This window comes from Falco rusticolus, chromosome 15, assembly GCF_015220075.1.
Source record: "Falco rusticolus isolate bFalRus1 chromosome 15, bFalRus1.pri, whole genome shotgun sequence".
NCBI classification, from domain to species: Eukaryota; Metazoa; Chordata; class Aves; order Falconiformes; family Falconidae; genus Falco; species Falco rusticolus.
In genome coordinates this window covers 21,587,923-21,606,509 of record NC_051201.1, presented here as the reverse complement: position 1 = coordinate 21,606,509, position 18,587 = coordinate 21,587,923, and the positions used below count along the sequence as shown (strand labels likewise).

The following is an 18,587-nucleotide window of genomic DNA, read 5'->3' as shown; positions in this document are numbered from 1 at the left end:
AAGAGCAAGGACCTGCTGCAGCAGGACATGGGGAGGCCACAGCTGCACTTGTGGTGCTGGAGGGACAGTGAAGCCTTCCTTTGAGGGGGGGGCATGCCTCTAGCTGGGGGGCTAGGGTGTTATTAATGAGGGTTTTGTGTTAACTAGCACCCAGGGCAGGACCGCAGCGTCTCCGAGGCTGAGGGAGGGGAACCCCTGCTGCACAGCCCTGCTGGGGCCAGGCTCTGCTCCCAGGCCCTCTGCCTTGCTGCCATGCAGACAGACTTCCCCTGACAGCCCCCGGCTGTTGGTGCTGTGATGTCCATGTGGTGTGATGGTCACGACCATCAGCTGTGCTGGAAGGGTCCCCCTTTCCCCAGCTACCCCGGGAACCCTGATAACACATTTCCCTGCTCAGCCATCAGCTCCCCAAGGACCTGGTCCCAGCTCCTGCATGCTTGGGGATAAGGGGAGTCAGGGGCCCCCATGCCCTGCCATCGGTCCCTGCCAGCCCTGACCTCCCGCCTCTCCTATCCTTCTCCTTGGGGAAAGGGAACCTCGAGTTCCCCCCTGCCCCTGGCCCCTCCCCTTGCTGCTCCTCCACCCTGTGGCCACCTCCATGTCCCTACCCGGCTGCCCCACAGGTGCTGCAAGACCGGGTCACCCCTATCCCCTGGTTTCCCCTGGCCCCCCGAGGGTCCTGTTCCCCTGGTACCACCTTGGAGCCCACCCATGCGCACCGTGGCTGCCCCAGGCGCCCACTGCCTGCCTCCCCCTGCCCTCCCTGTCCTGCGGCTGGGCTCGCTGCAATGGGCACAGCATCTAGCCATCAGCAGAAGGAGCAGCTCTACCAGGGCCCCCAGAGAAATGCCGTGGGGGTGGGGATTGCTGATGGAGGTTAGGTCAACCACACAGGTTGCACCTCATCTTACATTCCCTTGGGATAGTCTCTTAACTGACTGCCCGTAGTAGGTTTGAATTGTTCTGAATCTTCTTTTTCAGGAAGAAGTACAATGCAGAATATATCATTTACAAACACCTTTTCCATCATTTATTTATAAAACGATGGTCCTAGCAGGACTTCTGCAAAGATCTACACTTTCAAGTCAAGATTTAATTGTTCCGTCTAACTTCTACTGTGTTCTTATCCTCCTTGCAGACTCTTCCTTTCCTCCCACAGGAGCCTACTGAGGCTGTGGGCTGACAGCATGGGTGGCAGCTTTGTTGACCAGGATGCTGGGGCTCTGGGACACCGAAGGCTTCATTGTCATGTGGGGCTCTTGTTCTTTGCTGTTGGTGGCCACGGGGAGCACAGGTGACAAGCTGAGGCTGGATACTTCATATAAGGACAGCTGCAACAAGAGGCAGCTGAGGAGATGCATCCGTGGGTTCTGAGGGAACTGGCAGATGACATGGCTAAGCCACTGTCCATCTATTTGAGAAGCTGTGGCAGTCCAGTGAAGTTCCCACAGACTGGAAAAGGGGAAACATAACCTCCATTTTTAACGGACTAAATAAGGAAGATCCAGGAAACTACAGGCTGGTCAGTCTCACCTCTGTGCCCAGCAAGATCATGGAGCAGATCCTGCTGGAAACTATGCTAAGACACATGGAAAATAAGGAGGTGATTGGTGATAATAAGCATGGCTTCACTAATATCAAGTCCTGCCTGCCAGGTTTGGTGGCCTGGTATGATGGGTGGGCTTACAGCATTGACAGAGAGGGAAGAGCAACTGATTTGGCAATGAATCCAAAATTCATTATCCATAGGTGACACCATCTGGCCATTCCGAGGAATGCTCTAAGCTCTTGTTTTGACTTGCGTTCTGGGATTTGACAAATAGCCTCTTTTCTTTCAGTTCCAAGACTATGCTTGCCCCCTGTGAAACTGTAAATCCCAAATACATTACTTCTTGGGTGATCTGTGCCTTTTTCCAGGATACTTTGTACCCCGCTAGCCCCCAAAAGTTTAGGTTGTCTGTTGTCATTGGTGTAGAATTTTCTTTATTACTGGTTGTGCTAGCAGTAGTCATCTACAAACTACAGCAAGGTGACATTTTCATACAACTTTTGCCACCTTTCCAACTCTTTGGCTAATTGATTTCCAAAGATTGTAGGGCTATTTTTAAAACCTTGGAGTAATACAGTCTGGCACAATTGGGTTTTTCTACCAGTCTTAGGGCTTTCCCCATTTGAAAGCAAACAATTCTTGACTTGCAGCAGCTAGCAGAAGGCAAAATAATGCACCTTTTAAATCTAATCCGGTAAACCATTTATCTGTTTGCTTCAGGGCGGTCAGGAGGGTATACAGGTTTGCTGCTACCAGGTGGACATCTTGCATTATTCGATTTATAGCTCTTAAATCTTGGAGAAGTCTATATTCTTCTGAATGTGGCTTCCTGACCAGTAATAGTGGAGCATTATATTCTGATTGGCATTTTCTCAGTAACCAAAGACCCGCGACGGGCACCGGAGCGGCCCCGTGGCTGCCGACAGGTTCCGCCGCTGGCCCCACGCACCGGCCACCGGGCGCGGTCGCAGCGGCGCGGCACCGCGAGCGCCCATGGGCGCCCCGGGAAACGAGCTCCTCGGCCGCCGGCGCAACCCGGAAGCTCCCATCGATCCGCCGGAAGTAGAGCTCTATGGGCCAGCAGTCACCCAGGACGCCGGAAGCACCCATCAGGCATCGGGAGGGCGCGCTCTATGGTCTGGCAGTCCTCCAGGACAGGCCCCGCCCCTGGAGACCGCTCGGGTGCCGCCGAGCGCGCGCATACGCAGAGCCGCGCTTTGCCGCCCTCGCTGCTGCCGCCTGTCGCACAAAAGCCGGTACTGCAGCTCGGGTGGCATCTCCGTGCTGCCGGCCGTTGGTAACGGCAATGCAATCCAGCGCTGCCTGCGGGGTGGTGCCACGGCGCCCACCGCTGCCTCCCGGTAAGGAGCCGCAGCTGCCGTCCCACGGGCACGTTGCCAGCAGCCGCTTGGCGCGCAGAGCACGGAAGCGCAGCGCTGCTGCAACCTCGGCGTACACCGGCTGCCAGCCGGGCGCTCGCTGCCGCAACGGCCCCGCCCCTAGCGGCGAGACCCCCCCCCGGAGACTGGGAGGGTGCGGAATGTCCCCGCCCCTTCGCGGCGGCAACCCCCGCCCCCTCACCCCAAGCCCCGCCCATGGATACCGCCCGGAAATGGCGTGGCTCCACCCCTAGCGGCCAGCCCCGCCCCTGAAGACAGCGCGGGAGCAGCCCGAGTGCCGCGCAGGCGCAGAGCCGTGCTGTGCCGCTCTCAGTGCTGCCATCTGGCGATAGGAGGCGGTACTGCAGTCCGGCACCACCCATGCGCAGCGCATGGCGCCGGGCCCCTCGGTCCCCCCGAGCCCAGGTCTGGGCGCACGCCCAGGGGGTTGGTGACGTTTCTCAGGATCAGCTCCCTCCGTTGCCCCATGGTGTCAATCGATGGCTTTTCTGCCTTAACAGTGTTGAGATAAAACCTCTGCTATGGCAGTGGTGTTGGCTTCCTGCCTTAACACTGCTGAGGTAAACATTTGCTTTGGTGATGGTGTGAGTTTCTTGATGTATCAATGATGAGACAAACATCTGTGATGTTGGTCCTCACCGACGCAGCCTCTAACACCTGCTTTCTGTGGTGGGAAAATGAACTGCTCACTCTTGCACTTGTACAGAGCCCAAAAGCTCTGTGGAACCACCTGTGCACAGCTCCCCCAGAGAAGGTGCCAGAAAGGGGTTCACTCACTGGATCTTACTGTCCCCTGGTAGCCGTGCTGCTAACACAAACAAACCTTTGACTCCCTGGTTCCTGATCCAAGAATAGTTTAACTCATTTTTATACTCTTACAAAGCTCGGTTTGCACATTGGGGAAGTCCAGGCACAGCTCCACCAAAGAAGGTGCCAGGAAGGAGTTGCCTTGGTGGTTCTCACCCTACCCTGGTAGCGATGTGAAGGACACCACAAAAGTTCTGCTCCCTGCTTTCTGGGGTGAGAAAAGGAACTGCTCGCTTTTGCACTTGTACAGAGGTAAAATGCTCCATGAAACCACCCATGGCACTGCTCCCCTGGAGAAGGTGCCAGGAAGGACTTCTCTTGGTGGTTCTCACCCTGCCCTGGTAGCTGTGTGAAGGACACCACAAAAGCACTGCTACCTTCTTTCTGTGGTTAGAAATTTAAGTGCTCACTTTTTCACTTGTACAGACTCAAAAAAGCTCCATGGAACCAACCAGGCACAGGTCCCCTGGAGAAAGTGCCAGGAAGAGATTCTCTTGCTGGTTCTTATCCTGCCCTGGCAGCCATGTGAAGGACACCACAAAATTTGGGTTACCTGCTTTCTGAACCAATAAAAGAGTAGCTATTTTTTCTCATGGTTCTTGGCTTTTCACAGTGATTTGGAGGCCAAAAACATGTTGGAAATGTCCAGGCACAGCTCCACCAGAGAAGGTGCCAAGCAAAAATGCCCTGGTAGCCATATGAGCGACATTACAAATGTTGGGCTACTGGTTCTCTGGGCCACGACAATGGTCATTACATTTTCTCATGGTTCTCAGCTTTTTGCAGTTATTGAGAGGCCAAAAACATGTCGCAAATGTCCAGCCACAGCTTCACTATAAAGGACTATTTGAAAAACAAAAAGGGTGAATTACAGAGGATGGAGATAGTGGGTTTGACATTGATAATGTGCAGCTGTGACCTTGCCTTGATGATGTGCAGCTGTGATCCTGCAACAAAGAGGTAAATAACTTTGAGGGAGTGTAAGAAGAAATCCGGATGAAACAGAGGCAAAGGAGGAATGTGATCTCACCTCCAGAAGATAAGCAAACAGTGTCAACAGCAGAGAGTAGCCTATAGTGAACAGCATCTGGGTGCGTGGACAGTAGATTTTGACCAATAATAAAGCTTTTAGCAGCACGCGTGCAGAGTATAAACTTATAAAAGCTGTAACTAACTAACAATAAAGGTCTTTGCTTCACCATCCTTGCAAAGTCTGTGCCTCAATCGCCACAAATGGTGACCCCAACATGATGGTCAATAAGCTGCAGAAGATAGAGCAGTTGGTGGCAATGCCCAGCTGAACTCAAGAAAGCAGCAGTACAGAGAGCTGTTCGGTCTGGACCTCGTCACCTCTACAGCTGAGCAGCTGGGGATGATAAAGGTTCACGTATGTCAAGTGAAGAAAAATTGATATGCAGTATGATAATGAAAATACTGGAAGGGCAAGGGGTAAAGTATGAGGAAGCAGCTGTGAAATTTTTGCTTGCCTGGCTGCGCAAGCAGGGACACGCTGCGGATGCCACAACGGCATTTTGCACTCAGCTTTGGGAAGATGCAGGAAAGATGCTATTTGATGCAGCAGCAAAGGGAGATTCTATGGCAACCTTTTCTTTGACAGCGTGGAGCTTAAGCAGGAGGCTCATGGAGCCCTGAACTGGTGGCGTAGCCTGACTGGGTCAGGATCCATGGAAACTTTGTGCACCCATCACCTACAATACAGGTGAGCAGTCAGGAATGATGAGAGGGAGGTTATCCTGAGATCAACAGTGCAGCCTGGATGTACTGCGACGGCTGCTTGCAGCTCAGCAATGAGCTGTGCCGGGTCCGCAGCTAGTGACTCTGTTAGAATGGATCTGTGACAAAGTGCCTGACTTTCCACCTGATGGCACTTTGCAAATTCCTGCCTGGCAAGCAGTCGGCAGACGATTGTATGATGCTGCCACAGAGGGGGACTCCGTGGTGGGAATGCATTTAGCACCTTGGTGGCAAATCCTGAATACTCTTCGTCAAGTGTCGACTAATTCTACTAACAGTGCTAAACCAGGGGAGGCTGTAAATTCCACCGACAGCATAAGCACTGAACCAGAGGAGGCTGTAAATTCCACCGACAGCGCGACTCTTCCCAACACACCGTCAATGACGGCAATTCCGTCCACACCTCCTCTGCTCCCAAAGCTCCTGTCACTGATTGCAGCGACCCTCACAGCACAGGACCAAATGTGGGAACCGGACATCTCAGAGAGTGATTCCATTGACACTGATAAACCTTTTCATCCCAGGTCCTATAGATCCAGAAAAGGAACCAGACTTTTTTCCTTGCCCTGCACCCCCCCACCCCCCACCCCTGCCCCGATGCGTTAACTGTATTTTCAGGGGTGGTGAAAGGGGGTCTGGGGAATCGGTGGCAGGAATGCAAGCGGGAAGAGCTTAAGCAAGGGGATTTGGGAATCGCAATGACATGTCCAGTATTGTATTCACCAAATCAGCCTCCAGAGTGTCAGCCTGTGCAATATGAAGCTGTTAAAGAGTTAAGCAAAGCAGTGCGGGAAGGGGGGATTCATAGTACATTTGCTGTGTCCCTTCTTGAAGCGATGGCAGAGCCTTATACACTCGCACTGCATGACTAATAGTCATTGCTTGGCATGGTACTAACTCCAATGCAGTATATGATGTGGTTATTCTTCTTGTGAGCTACGTGTAGTGGCCTTGATTGAAAACCTTAATTGGGGAATTGCTGTTAACTATGAGCAGTTGGCTGGGGAAAATAATTATGCCAATTCCGTGACTCAGGCAAGGCATCCCAGGGACAACTATTTGCAAATTAAGGAGATGGCTGTTAAGGCAGTCAGGATACCAGAGTCTGGGTGAGCCTCTAGTGAATCATTCACCACAGTCTTGCAGGATCCTAAAGAGTCATATACGAACTTTACTGATTGGCTTCAGGATATTTTACAAGTTGAGCATGAGGAAGCTCGAGGGTTGCATTTAAAACAACTAGCTATGATAATGCCAATGAAGATTGCAAACGGGCATTGCAGCCCTTGCAAAATCACAACCCCACCACATGTCAAATGTTTATAACACAGACCTCACAGCAGCCTGTAACTCTCAGGCTGAGTTCTGGAATGCAGCACAGCGCATTTTTGCTTCTCTAATCTCTTCTGTAGGAATAGTACATGCTCTTAACTTGCTTTGTAAATCAGGCTGCTAGCTTGCTAAAGAAAGTAATGCTACGAATACTGCTTTTTTTTTTTTTTTGGCTTAATAGCAGATGTCCATTCTGTCCATCATATGTTGCTACAGAACCGAGCTGCTATTGATTTTTATTGTTAGCACAGAGATATGGGTGTGAAGACTTGATGTGATGTGTTGCATGAATCTGAGTGACCTCTCTGAATCAATTCACAAAGCATACAAAACTTAAAAGTCTTAAACAAAGATCTGCAGCAGAGCCAGGGGTGGGATGCCTTTGGTCTCTTCTTATGGCTGGGAAACTTTGGGCTGTGGATCAAAAGTATTGCAGGATTTATTATAATTATCTTAACCGCCTTACTGATGTTTGCCTTATGTCTCCCATGCCTTTTTTCCTGTATTCAGCGTTTAGTTGACCATAACATAAATCAGGTCATGGTCACCCAGCTACACGCAACCTTTGCCTTGTCACAGTTAACAAACAAAAAAGGGGGAGATGTGGGAGAGGAGGATAGAGAACGTCTGAAAAGAGATGTGTGAGAGGAGTACAGAGAATGTTTGACCATTACTGATGGGAGATATGAGAGAGGAGGATGGAGAATGTCTGACCTGGCAGGAGTTGAGAGAACAGCTGGGTATATGTGAAGGAAAGTAAGAAAGAGAAACATTCTAGGCTATCTAGTAGCAAAAAGGTGTCTGCATGCTTGTAGTGATATATAGCCATGTAACTGCAGGAATGGTTTCTGCCCTGAGCCTGGTGGTACATGGAGCTGGAATTTGTATCCAGGCCCAGAGATATAAATATGAGCTTTTCTATACAATAACGTGTCTCTGGTTGCGCCACAATTAGAGTCCGTGCCTTCATACGTCACAGTCCTCTTCTTTTCACTCCTCCTTCTTGCTTTTCACTTTCCTGCTGTCCAACACAGGGAATGTGGCGCTGGAATACAACTGGATGGCGGCTGTGGAGGACGAAAGGGCATTGAGCCACACTGGGGAGCTGCTTCCACCCAGCCTGGATGGTAAGGTGCTGCCTCAGTGTGGCAGCTAGGCATGCCCGGGGTGTCTCAATTGGTAGCTGAGGGCATGGGGAGAAGAACATGCCACTTCACCCCAAAACACTGATTGCTTTCTCATCCCTGTACTGTCATCCGCTTTCATTGCCATCTTCCCAGCTGCAGCTGGAGACTTTCTCCTTGCCCGCTTTCAGGGCCTTTCAGAGCCTCCTGTGCTTGCTCTGACACGTGTGCTCTGCGCAGGAGCTGACCTGGCTCAGGGGGGAGCCACGTGGTGGATCAGGACCGGCAAGGGGACATCAGGGCACCACTTGGGGAAGTCTCTGAGTCTGGGAAAACTGATGGTGTAACAACGCGTTAGCTGACCTGAGTCACTGTCTCTGTGCAGTCCCCCAGCCCAGGGCGAACGCAAAGTCACTGTCTAAAACGAACCCTCCGAACTCGGGCGCAGGAGTGTTTGCTGCAGGCAGAGACCCTGCTCACAGCAGCTGCCGGAGCCCAGCGGCGGGGCCGTGGCTCGTTAACCTGCGCTAACCTGATCGTGCCTGAGCACATGGTCTCCCTGGGAGCAGCGCGGTTCTGCGGGGAAACCGGGCTCTGTGTCCAAGGGGTCTTACTGGGAAGAGGAGCGCGGAGAGCTGTCAACCCTCGTGTTTCCTAGCACAGGCAGCTTGTCCGATGGTCAGGGTGGCAGAGCCCAGCCAAAGCCCGTCACGCTCCGAGTGTGCTCATCTCCCTCGGCTGTGGGTCCTGGCGTTGGCTCTGCCCCGGCACAGGGCACACTCGTGCTGAAGCCGGGCTGTGCCATCAGCTGTCCGGCCGTCAGTTATGGAAGCTGGCAAAGGGGAAGGAAGGAAAGGGCGTGAAGAGCAGCGCTGTTCCCCAAAGCCTTCTCTCATCACACACAAGCAAAATTCAGCTCTGCAGGCGAGGCCACGAGGGAGCAGGGCTTAATGCTGTCCCTCATGCTGAGTGCCGAGTCTGGCCGTATTGGGGTGCGAAACAGCACCCGGAAACTTTCCCAGAGGCTGTTACACAGACATCTCTACTGCTAGTTCCTGGACATGGTTTGGGAATGAATGCTGGCCAGAAACTGTTCTGCAGGAGGTTTGCCTCTAGCTTCTCAGTCCTGGAGATGGAGGGAGTTTAACAGTGTGGATCGAAGCAGCTGACTTCAGTCCTGGCCCCGTTAATTTGCTACCAAGGTGACCAAGGAGTACCTGTTCTATATGGTGACTTTCAAGGCCACCGCCTCAGAACCCATCGGCACTGTTGAAATGACCACCGCTGCTCGGCAGAGAGTGTCTTCCACCGTCAAGGTGGACAACCCTCTGGCTGTCCCGGTGACGTTTGCCATAGGTTGCAAAGTGCCTCACGTCAGTGTTCCCCGGTACTTCACTGTTCCTGCACAGTCGCAAGTTGGAGCAAAGCTCATCTAGTACGCTCTCTTCTCCCTGCAGTCTTTCTGGGAGCCTGTACTCCTGAAGGGTGATGCCCTACATGTACCATCTAGGGCTTCTGTCCGAGGGTGACAGCTCCCACCTACTAATAATCTGTGTGAGAAAATCCCAGGTGGGAATTGCCCTGCACTGGTGGAGTCTGCCACGCTGCCCCTTGTGATAAGCTCCTGTCAGACCTCATGTGGCAGGTCCTTGTGCCTCACGCTCCTTATTTAGCGTGGGTACTTTCAGTCCAGAGTGGCTGCAGGACATGCCCTACCTGACTGGTAGGGTGTTTGCAGCCTGGATTGCGAGGAGGTGTGTGCGGTTGAGGGTGGGAAGCTTCTGCGATACTGCTGGAGGGCTCTGCGCTGTTGGGGACAGTCCCCCAAGGGAACGCTGCCCCAGATGCAGCAAGGCGCTGGCCAGAGAGGGGGAGTTGGAGTAAGGGAAGGTGCTGGGCTGCCTTCCAGCACTGCGTGAGCACGCCAGGGACCCCTTTCCCCAGCCTGGGCCTTCCCCATCTCTGCCTGACCCACTGGTTTTTCCTTCATTCCTCCCAGGCTGATCTTGTCTTTGAGAACCAGCCCCTGAAAACGGGTGAGAGCACGGGGCGCCTGGTGCTCCAGAGCAGCGACTTGGGCTCTTTCTACTACGGCCTGCACCTGAAAGCCACCATGAGCAGGCCAGAGAAGCCCCTCTACTTCTGCACCACACTGGGCTCTAGGCAGACCATCACCACTAAAATAATGAGTTATGCCCAGCAGAAGACCGAGTACCTTCTCCAGGTGACCCCAGCCTGCCCTGGCTGAGAGGCAGCTCCTCCGGCCAGCATCAGCCCTCTGCATGGAGGGATCCTTTGAGGGCGGCCACGTGAGCCCGGGGGTCTTCCCACCAATGCTGGACTTGTCCCCAGCTGGACTGGGGCATGACCCACTTGCAGAGCCCTCTCTGCTGCCTTGTTGGAGCTGCTTTTGCTGGGTCCATGGTGCCCAGAATTTTACTTTACACCCCGGTTGTGGCAGTAAGATCTCTTGGGGGTTGGGTGCAGGGTTGTCCCTGCTCGGCACGCCTGGGCAGTCCTTATGGCCATTTCCAGTGGACACTCCCCTGGGGTATGGCGTGGGGGGGACAGGCAGGGGAAAGGGACCCCGGCTAGCATGATGGCAGGGGGGCATTGGTTTCTTCCCCAGGTGCTAGCTCTGCTTTTGTGACCTGCCCCCTCCCGGGTCTCTTCTCTCCCCTGTGCAGACCCACTGCGCTGACTTCCAGATGGCAAAAACCATCAGTGACTTGATGCGAGAAAATATAGTGAAAAACCTAAAACTCGGCAGGCAGCAGTTGCATAGCTAACAGGAACCATGAACAGGCAGGCAGGAGCCCCCCTGGCTGCCAGAGAAGGTCTGGAGCTCGGCCTGCTCAGCACTTCAGAAGGGACAGGTAGTATGTACAGATGTACATGAGCCCCACAAGAATGTAAATCAGTAGCCCTCTGACACAGACCTGCTAATTGCTAAAAGAAAAACTACTGAACTGGTAAGACTGAAGGACACTAGGATAAAATAATTGTGGTAGTGGGAGATTGAGACCTCCTACTCAAAGCCCCCTCCCCCCCCCACCAAGAGAGTGAATGCCCCGCTCGGGGAGCATGCCCAGTAAATTTAAAATGAACTGTACCTTTAAATTGAAGCGAGAAAGCAACTAACCAATAATTAGTTAGTAGGTGTAGGCTTTGGGCAGAACTAACCAACTTCAGTGTATAAATATGTATTGTGAGTACAACTAAGTGTGCAAGTTAGGAGTGATCCCGCTTGCACCTGGCGCCACAATAAACAGACCTGCTTTATAACTTACCCTGAGTTATGGAGTTTAATTCCGCATGTCAGTGGCCCCCGCCAGCTGGGGGGCTCGGAGGTGAGCGTGGAGGTGACCTACAAGCCCTGCCAGCTGGGCAAAGCCAGGGCTACGCTGCAGCTCTGGTCCCCACTCGGGGGGTACGGCATCCCCCTCTTCGGCCTGGCCCTCCCGCCCGAGCCCCAGGGCCCCTTCCCCATCAGGGCTGGCGGCACCACCGCCATCCCCTTCAAAAACATCTTCCCACAGCCCATGGCCTTGCAGTGCGCGGTGGAGCCCCCGGCCTTTGTCACCAAGGCCCTGAGAGCTTGCGGCCCAAGCAGACCGCGCTCATCACCGTCTCCTTCAAGGGCGACCCGGTGCCCTGTGAGGCCCCTGTCCCCGGCAAGATGGTGGTCTGCTGCCCGGGGGGCACGGGCCTGGCCTGGCCCTACTGCCTCCGCGGCCTCCCCCCTCACAGGTCAGTCCTCAGCGCCCCTGGGCTCGTTACCTGAGGGAGCGATTAACTCTGGAGCGAGAGTAAACCCTGCTGGAGTTTAGTGTTAAATACATTGATTAGTTATCCATATTGTTTATATTATTTTATTACATATTAAAATATAAACAATATTATTTATAATATAAATATTTATTAAAAATTATTATTGAATAAGCTGCTGGCACAGCGGGTTGCACCGCCGCGCTGAGGGAAGGGGGCTGAGGGGAGCGGGCTGAGGGGAGCGGGCTGAGGGGAGGGCGCTGAGGGGAGGGCGCTGAGGGGAGCGGGCTGAGGGGGGCGGGCTGAGGGGAGGGGGCTGAGGGGAGCGGGCTGAGGGGAGGGCGCTGAGGGGAGCGGGCTGAGGGGAGCGGGCTGAGGGGAGGGCGCTGAGGGGAGCGGGCTGAGGGGAGCGGGCTGAGGGGAGGGGGCTGAGGGGAGCGGGCTGAGGGGAGGGCGCTGAGGGGAGCGGGCTGAGGGGAGCGGGCTGAGGGGGGCGGGCTGAGGGGAGGGCGCTGAGGGGAGCGGGCTGAGGGGAGGGCGCTGAGGGGAGCGGGCTGAGGGGAGCGGGCTGAGGGGAGGGCGCTGAGGGGAGCGGGCTGAGGGGAGCGGGCTGAGGGGAGGGGGCTGAGGGGAGCGGGCTGAGGGGAGGGCGCTGAGGGGAGCGGGCTGAGGGGAGCGGGCTGAGGGGGGCAGGCGGAGTCCTCCGCGCCGCGCGGGGGCGGCAGCGGCCTGGCGCAGGGGTCACGTGGGCGCGGTGCGGGGGGCGGCGGGGCGGCGGGGCCATGAACGCGGAGCGGGACCTGGCGCCGCTGGCGCCCAGCGTGGTGCGGGCGCTGAACGACAAGCTCTACGAGAAGAGGAAGGTGGCGGCTCTCGAGATTGAGAAGTGAGAGGCGGGGAGGGGCGGGGGGTGGCCGGGGAAGTGGGAGCTGGGCTGCCCCGGCGCCCCGAGGGTGGGCTGCGGCGCGGGAGCCTCCTGCGGCGCCGGGGGGGTGGGACCCGCTGTGCCGCGGGAGGGGAGCGGCTGGGCTCCCCGGGGGGGGCTGCGGGGGCATCCTGACGGGGTCCAGGGCACCCGGGGGCTGCGGGCCCGGGAGCCCGGGGAAGGGGCTCAGGGGGCACGGTGGCCCTTCAAGGGGAAGGGGCTGCTGTAGCCCTGTCAGGGACCAGTGGGCCAGGGGAAGGCGCAGCGGTGGCCCTGTCGGGCCAGTGGGCCAGGGGAAGGGGCTGAAGTGGCCCTGTCAGGGGCCACGGACTGAAGTGGCTTTGTAAGGGGCCAGCAGGCCAGGGGAAGGGGCTGCAGGGGTCTTGTCAGTGGCCAGCGGGCCAGGGGAAGGGGCCGCAGTGGCCCTGTCAGAGGCCAGCGGGCCAGGGGAAGGGGCTGCAGTGGCCCTGTCAGAGGCCAGCGGGCCAGGGGAAGGTGCAGCAGTGGCCCTGTCAGAGGCCAGCGGGCCAGGGGAAGGGGCTGCAGTGGCCCTGTCAGAGGCCAGCGGGCCAGGGGAAGGTGCAGCGGTGGCCCTGTCGGGCCAGTGGGCCAGGGGAAGGGGCTGCAGTGGCCCTGTCAGTGGCCAGCGGGCCAGGGGAAGGGGCTGCAGGGGTCCTGTCAGTGGCCAGCAGTCCGGGGCAGTGCCCGGACAGGAGGGGCTCTCCCCCAGAGCTGCTCTGTGTCTCCCAGCCTCATCCGACCGGTTGTAGCAGGGACCCACCAGCTCGAGGCCGTGTCCCAGGGCAGGATTCGTGCCAGTGAGCACAGAAAGCCCGGCCTGACGATGGGTCCCCAGGGCCATTGCACAGCGCTGCGCGGGGCAAACGTGTGAGCAGTTTAACTTTAGAAGCTCAGAACTGCATTACTTGCTTTTCTGCAACGCTGATGGAGGCTGCCGGCTCTGTGCCAGCCCTGCGCACAACTGGGGAACATGAGGGTCTCACTGGGCAGGAGCTGCAGCAGGCTGGCGCTGGGGCAGTTGTGCCCATCATCAAGGGCCTGTCTCATGTCAGCCGGGGTTCGTCTCCTTGTGGTGCCATCCCCCTTTCCCTGAGGTCTCACCCTCGTTCGTTGGGTGCTCGGTCCAGCTGCAGAGGTGGGAACACGCCTGCTGTCATCCCTGGCCGCTGGGTGTTGCCTCGTTCTCTCTGCATCACCGCTGTTTGGATGGAGCTCAGGCCTTCCTCTCCAAAGGGCTGCAGGTGCCTGCTGGCATGGCCGTGCCCCCTTGTGTTGCCTGCACGCCTTTCCTGCGCTGGTCTGGGTGCTTTGTGCTGCTCTGGTCCGCAGCTTTGCCTGGGAAGGACCGTGTACTCCCCGGGTACTGCCTGAGAGCTCCACTGATGGAGGCGATCTGAAGCATCCCCTCCGGGCAGCTGCTGGGAACCATGATTGAAGCCGGAGAGGCTGAATTTTGGGTGGGAGATGCAGCCAGGGACGTGGGGATGGAGCCACTGTGCTGAGGGTTTGGTGGGAGGTGTGGGAGGGATTTGGGGTGGGAACTGTGTGCCTTCAAGATAAGTGTCCTGCGTGGGAAGGGTGTACATGGGCAGCAGAGAAAAATGGCTCTTAAGATGGGGTGAGTGTGTGCTCAGGGAGAAACTCAACTCAGTTACTCCCTTCTGTTCTGTGTGTTTACCTTTCTCTTGTTTTCTCTCTTCATTATAGGAGTAGTTTTTGAAGTGTGGGTTGTGGCAGGTGTGCTGCACTGTCCTCGTAACTACAGCCTCAGGGATACTTCAGTAACTGCCCCTTTGCTGCCACTGTGAGGGGTGATACTCCTCGACGTGTCTAAGCAGCTCTGCTCTGAGTTATTCTGCCCCAGGATTAGGGTTTTGTTGTTGGTTTATACCAACCAAAGTCTGATTTGGAGTCAGAAGGTTCAGCTGACTGAGCTGGAAGCCCAATTTGGGAAAGGTATGAGGAGGAGGAAGGCAAGAGCCAACCCTTTCTGCAGATACAGAGGCTTAGACCAGCTAAAACCCATCGCAGAGCAGCACCAGCAGCGTCTCTCCCCTGTCTGTGGCACGGAGCAAGGAGGGACTCGCTGCCTTTTAGCTCAGGTACCTCCTCGTCCTCTGGCTGGTAATGTGGGAGCAGCTCCTGCTGCATGCAGACCCTGATGCTGCTAGTACCTTTTTGCCTTATTAGTTAAATCTTGAGCCTATTAAACTTTTGCAGGAAGTCTGTAAAGTTATTCCTGTTCAAACAGAGCTTTGTCAGTAAAAGGATCACCCCGACAGTCTGTGCTGCTCAGTGGGACTGGAGATGGAGCTGTTTTCCCTAAAGCAGCGGTTTGGGGGAATGGGTTGGGCCGTAACTGTTGGAGAACTCTGCTTGGGAGCAGGGAGAGCGAGGGGGGACTGTGTGATGCCCCCAGGGAGAAAGGGGGCAGCTGCTTTGCCTTGGAGCAGAATGAGAACACAGCTGGCGTTAGTTGTTCTGGGAGGAGAGTTCATGAACATTTTCTATAACAGTTTTCCTGGATTATCAAGTGGAATACTGGCCAATGGTACTTGTCTGGGATAGGGCAACATGAGATTCAATAGAGTGCTAAAAACCCCCGTGTATGGAGTTAGGCAGTGGAGGTTTTTGCACCTTCTGTGAAGACTAAGGTAAAGATCCTTATCTAGGCTGAGATCTTGAGATGCATGGGTCCATGTAATGTATAGAAGTCAAAGAAAAAAGAAAAAAGAAAGCGTTGCATTGGCCGGGAATCGAACCCGGGCCTCCCGCGTGGCAGGCGAGAATTCTACCACTGAACCACCAATGCTACAGCTGCCTGCACAGCTGCCTGCACAGCTGCCTGCGCCTCCCTGGCTGGCCAGCAGCTCTGCCGCAGGGGAGACCAGTTGGGTGACCTGGGAGCTTGAAGCAGTTGCCCAGGCTGGAGCGGGGTTGCAGGTCTCTCCATTCAAGTGCAGCTGATGTGTTAAATATCTCTGGGGAGGAGCCGGTATTGCAGATGGAAACCTTTGCTTTTTGTTAAGGTTTGTGCTGTTTAAGAGTATATTTAAATATACCGTTAGTAGCTTATTTAAATATATGGAGTATCAGCTGAAGCGATGCGTAGGTGGCTGAAAAGGTCCAAAATCTTGGCGCTGCATATGTGTCTGGTGGGCAGCAGTTCCCTACCAGGCCCCCAGCGCTCCTAGTGTGTGCTGAGCAGTTCTCTGCTGCCGTCTTGTGCCGTGCCGGGGGGTGAATGACCCTTGTAACCCACCGCGTGGGAGAGGGTGTTTGAAGATCTGGTGACTTCTTCTCCGCCAGCATGCGACTGCAGTGAGGTGGCCCTTGACAGATCACCCTGGGCTGGGAGTTCACGAACCCTCTAGGAGGCTGCAGGCTGGGAGCAGCAAGATGGCAGCAAGCCCCTGTTGGATGTGAGCAGGGAGAAGGGGAGAGCTCTGGTTTCACCTGTGGGCTCCTTGAGCATTCCCTGTTTCAGTACTGCTTTCTCTGGCATTTGTCGTGGCTGAAAATGCCTGTTTCTGACAGCGGGGGGGGGAGCTGAGCCCCCAAGCATTTGTATCAGGCAGAACCTAAAGCCCCCCTGGGTGCTTTCGTCTTCCCTCCCCAGGCTGGTGAGAGAGTTTGTGGCTCAGAACAACACGTCTCAAATCAAACACGTGATCCAGATCCTGTCGCAGGAGTTTGCGCTCTCCCAGCACCCCCACAGCCGGAAAGGGGGACTTATTGGCCTGGCTGCTTGCTCCATCGCCCTGGGCAAGGTAGGTGTGGGTGTGGGTTTTCTGGCTTGTGTGGGTTGCAGTGGGAGAATGGTGGCTTGTCCTGGATCAGTGTGATGGGAAGATTCAGGCTGGCAGCGCTGCGGCCCCCCAGCTCTCCCTGTGTTGCGGAATACAGCTGGGTTCTCTTTGGGTTTCCTCAATACACCCAGCCGCATCCTTTGGGCACAGGAGCGCTTTCTGGCCTGGACTGCATTTTGGCAGCCCCCTAAGCATGGCTTAAGTGCATCTGTCTGTCCTCGGTCTCCAGCAGCTGGGCAAGACTCAGCAGGGTGGGTACTAATTTGTGTTAATGAAGCTGAGAAGAGTTGCAGCCCTTCCATCTCCCACCCCCAACTCAGTCGGCTCCGGCAGTGTGGGCAGGACCTTTGGGAAGCAGGGCTAAGGTATTGACCAAATGGTGGCAGAGTTGTAGTCAAAAGAAGCAAGAGGCATAAGGTGTCGAGCTGTGTTAGCTTGAGGTAGCAGCTTTCTGTTGGGCTTGGCAGAAGTTTTACTTGCTGAACTCGTGGGTGGCTCTGTCTCATTCTGGAGGTGTTATATTGGTGCCTCTTGCATGGGAAGTTGGCTGATTTCTGTCGCACTTTTTCTATAACTTTTCTCTCGGTAACGAGAACAAAGTCAGTAAGTTGCCTCCAGGGCTATGCCAGAGCATCCCTGTCCCCATGGAGGGGAGGATGGACTCTGCAGGCTCAGAGCTCCATCGGAGTTTTGTGTCAAACCATGCGGCTGGTTTTTGAAAGCACCTGCAAGGGAAGGAGTCATTTTGATCCATGGTAAGGTGTACATCAGTGAAAGCAGAGGGTGCAGGAAGAGCAGGTTGTGCCTGTTGGAAGAGCTTTGAGGTAGATTTTAATTATTTTTTTCTCCTTCTAATGACAGTCATGATCAGTCTGAGCGGGTGCTTTGAAGCCTGACAACTTTTGCGTTAGCTGTCTTTATGCTGGTGGCCAGGGGCTTCTAGCAGTGCTACTGTCTTCGTCATCTTGTTAAAACACAGAATCTCTTTGCAAAACCATTCTCCCCGGGATGCACAACGCTCTGCTCTGCCCTCAGCCCAGGCACGTAACACGCCTGCTCCTCCTGCACAGTGCAGGGACAGGCACGCCGTGCTGCTAGGGCTGCTGGTGCAGCTGGCTCTAGGGAATGGGGGAGCTGGTTTTGGTGGTCTTGAGGGACGCTGATAAATCTTTGAGTGGAACTCTTTAATCTGCTAGCCCATGTGCGGTTGATTTTCTTACTGTCTCCTTTACTAGATATTCGGGAAGTGCCAGCCTGTTTCCTCAAACTTCAAAACAAGCCAACCTCCTGCATTTACCTGTGGGTTTGTCTGAAACTCCCGCTGTGATGGTGAATCCTTAAGCAAGTCTTCTGGGGTGGGGAGGGTGCCTTGTTAGCAAAGATACTCGCTTGTGGGCAGTCAGGGTCAGCCTAGCATGGTTCTTCCATGGTCCAGGAGAAGAAACTTCAGCGTGTCAAATCTTGCTTGCGAATCAGAGCCCCACAGTGGCTTCATCCAACAGCTCCATAGGCTGAAGCTGTTCCTTGTCTGGTAGCTGGAACCACGGTTGAGTTGGTGTTTCTGGAGACAACAGGGCAGGATGGTGCTGTGGGGGCTGCCAGTCGTCTGTTTCTGTGAAGCCTGTACCCACCAGCTCCTCTGCACTACCCAGCTCCTGACTTTTACAAAGAGTAGCCCAACAGACCAGGGGCTTCTTTGCTTAAATGAAGGTGCAGGTAGGCTCAGTCTGTCGCTCTCTGGGATGTTCTCCCTGGTCCTGGAAACCTTGGTGGGTTTACACTGAAACCAGCTGGCAGTGTGGGATAAATCCTGGCCGGCAGCTGACTGCCGTGAGGGCCAGCGACTGCTGGCTTTGCTGGGCATCTGCCTCATCTCCTGCCGGCAGGGCAGAGGGAGGCAGGGACGGTTTCTCTGTGGGCCAGTCTACCGCAGAGATGAGCAGAGTGCAGCGGGAAACAGCCCCTCTTGCTTTGAAAGGCACTCGAGCACTTGAATAACTGCCTAAACTTCTTGCACAGCTTTGCAAATCAAAACCAGCTGAGTACAGCTGCAGTGATTGCTTCAGTGGCTGGTGTGGACTTCCTTGAAACAACTTC

General features: G+C 55.2%; 2 protein-coding genes and 1 non-coding gene across 3 annotated transcripts in view; 2 read left to right on the top strand and 1 right to left on the bottom strand.

The window, feature by feature from the left end:
- Positions 1-7,638: 7,638 nt before the first annotated feature.
- Positions 7,639-11,256, top strand: HYDIN (HYDIN axonemal central pair apparatus protein). The gene is made up of 3 exons (XM_037408895.1): positions 7,639-7,970; positions 9,967-10,191; positions 10,655-11,256. Exons 1-3 carry the CDS (start codon positions 7,968-7,970, stop codon positions 10,754-10,756), a joined length of 330 nt encoding a protein of 109 aa, XP_037264792.1. The 5' UTR covers positions 7,639-7,967; the 3' UTR covers positions 10,757-11,256.
- Positions 11,257-12,460: 1,204 nt separating this feature from the next.
- VAC14 (VAC14 component of PIKFYVE complex) overlaps positions 12,461-18,587 on the top strand; it is a 64,521-nt gene continuing 58,394 nt past the window's right edge. Inside the window, exons 1-2 of the mRNA XM_037409196.1 lie at positions 12,461-12,621; positions 16,301-16,451. Of these exons, the coding sequence (XP_037265093.1) occupies positions 12,518-12,621; positions 16,301-16,451 (255 nt within the window). The 5' untranslated portion in view covers positions 12,461-12,517. The remainder of the gene's footprint in view (positions 12,622-16,300; positions 16,452-18,587) is intronic.
- Positions 15,423-15,493, bottom strand: TRNAG-GCC. The gene has a single exon. It is a non-coding gene; the product is annotated as a tRNA-Gly (tRNA).

Bases quoted from the DNA above. Each gene is read 5' to 3' on its own strand.
- HYDIN (XM_037408895.1), top strand. The intron at 10,192-10,654 runs GTGACCCCAGCC...TCCCCTGTGCAG, and splicing joins AGACCGAGTACCTTCTCCAG to ACCCACTGCGCTGACTTCCA.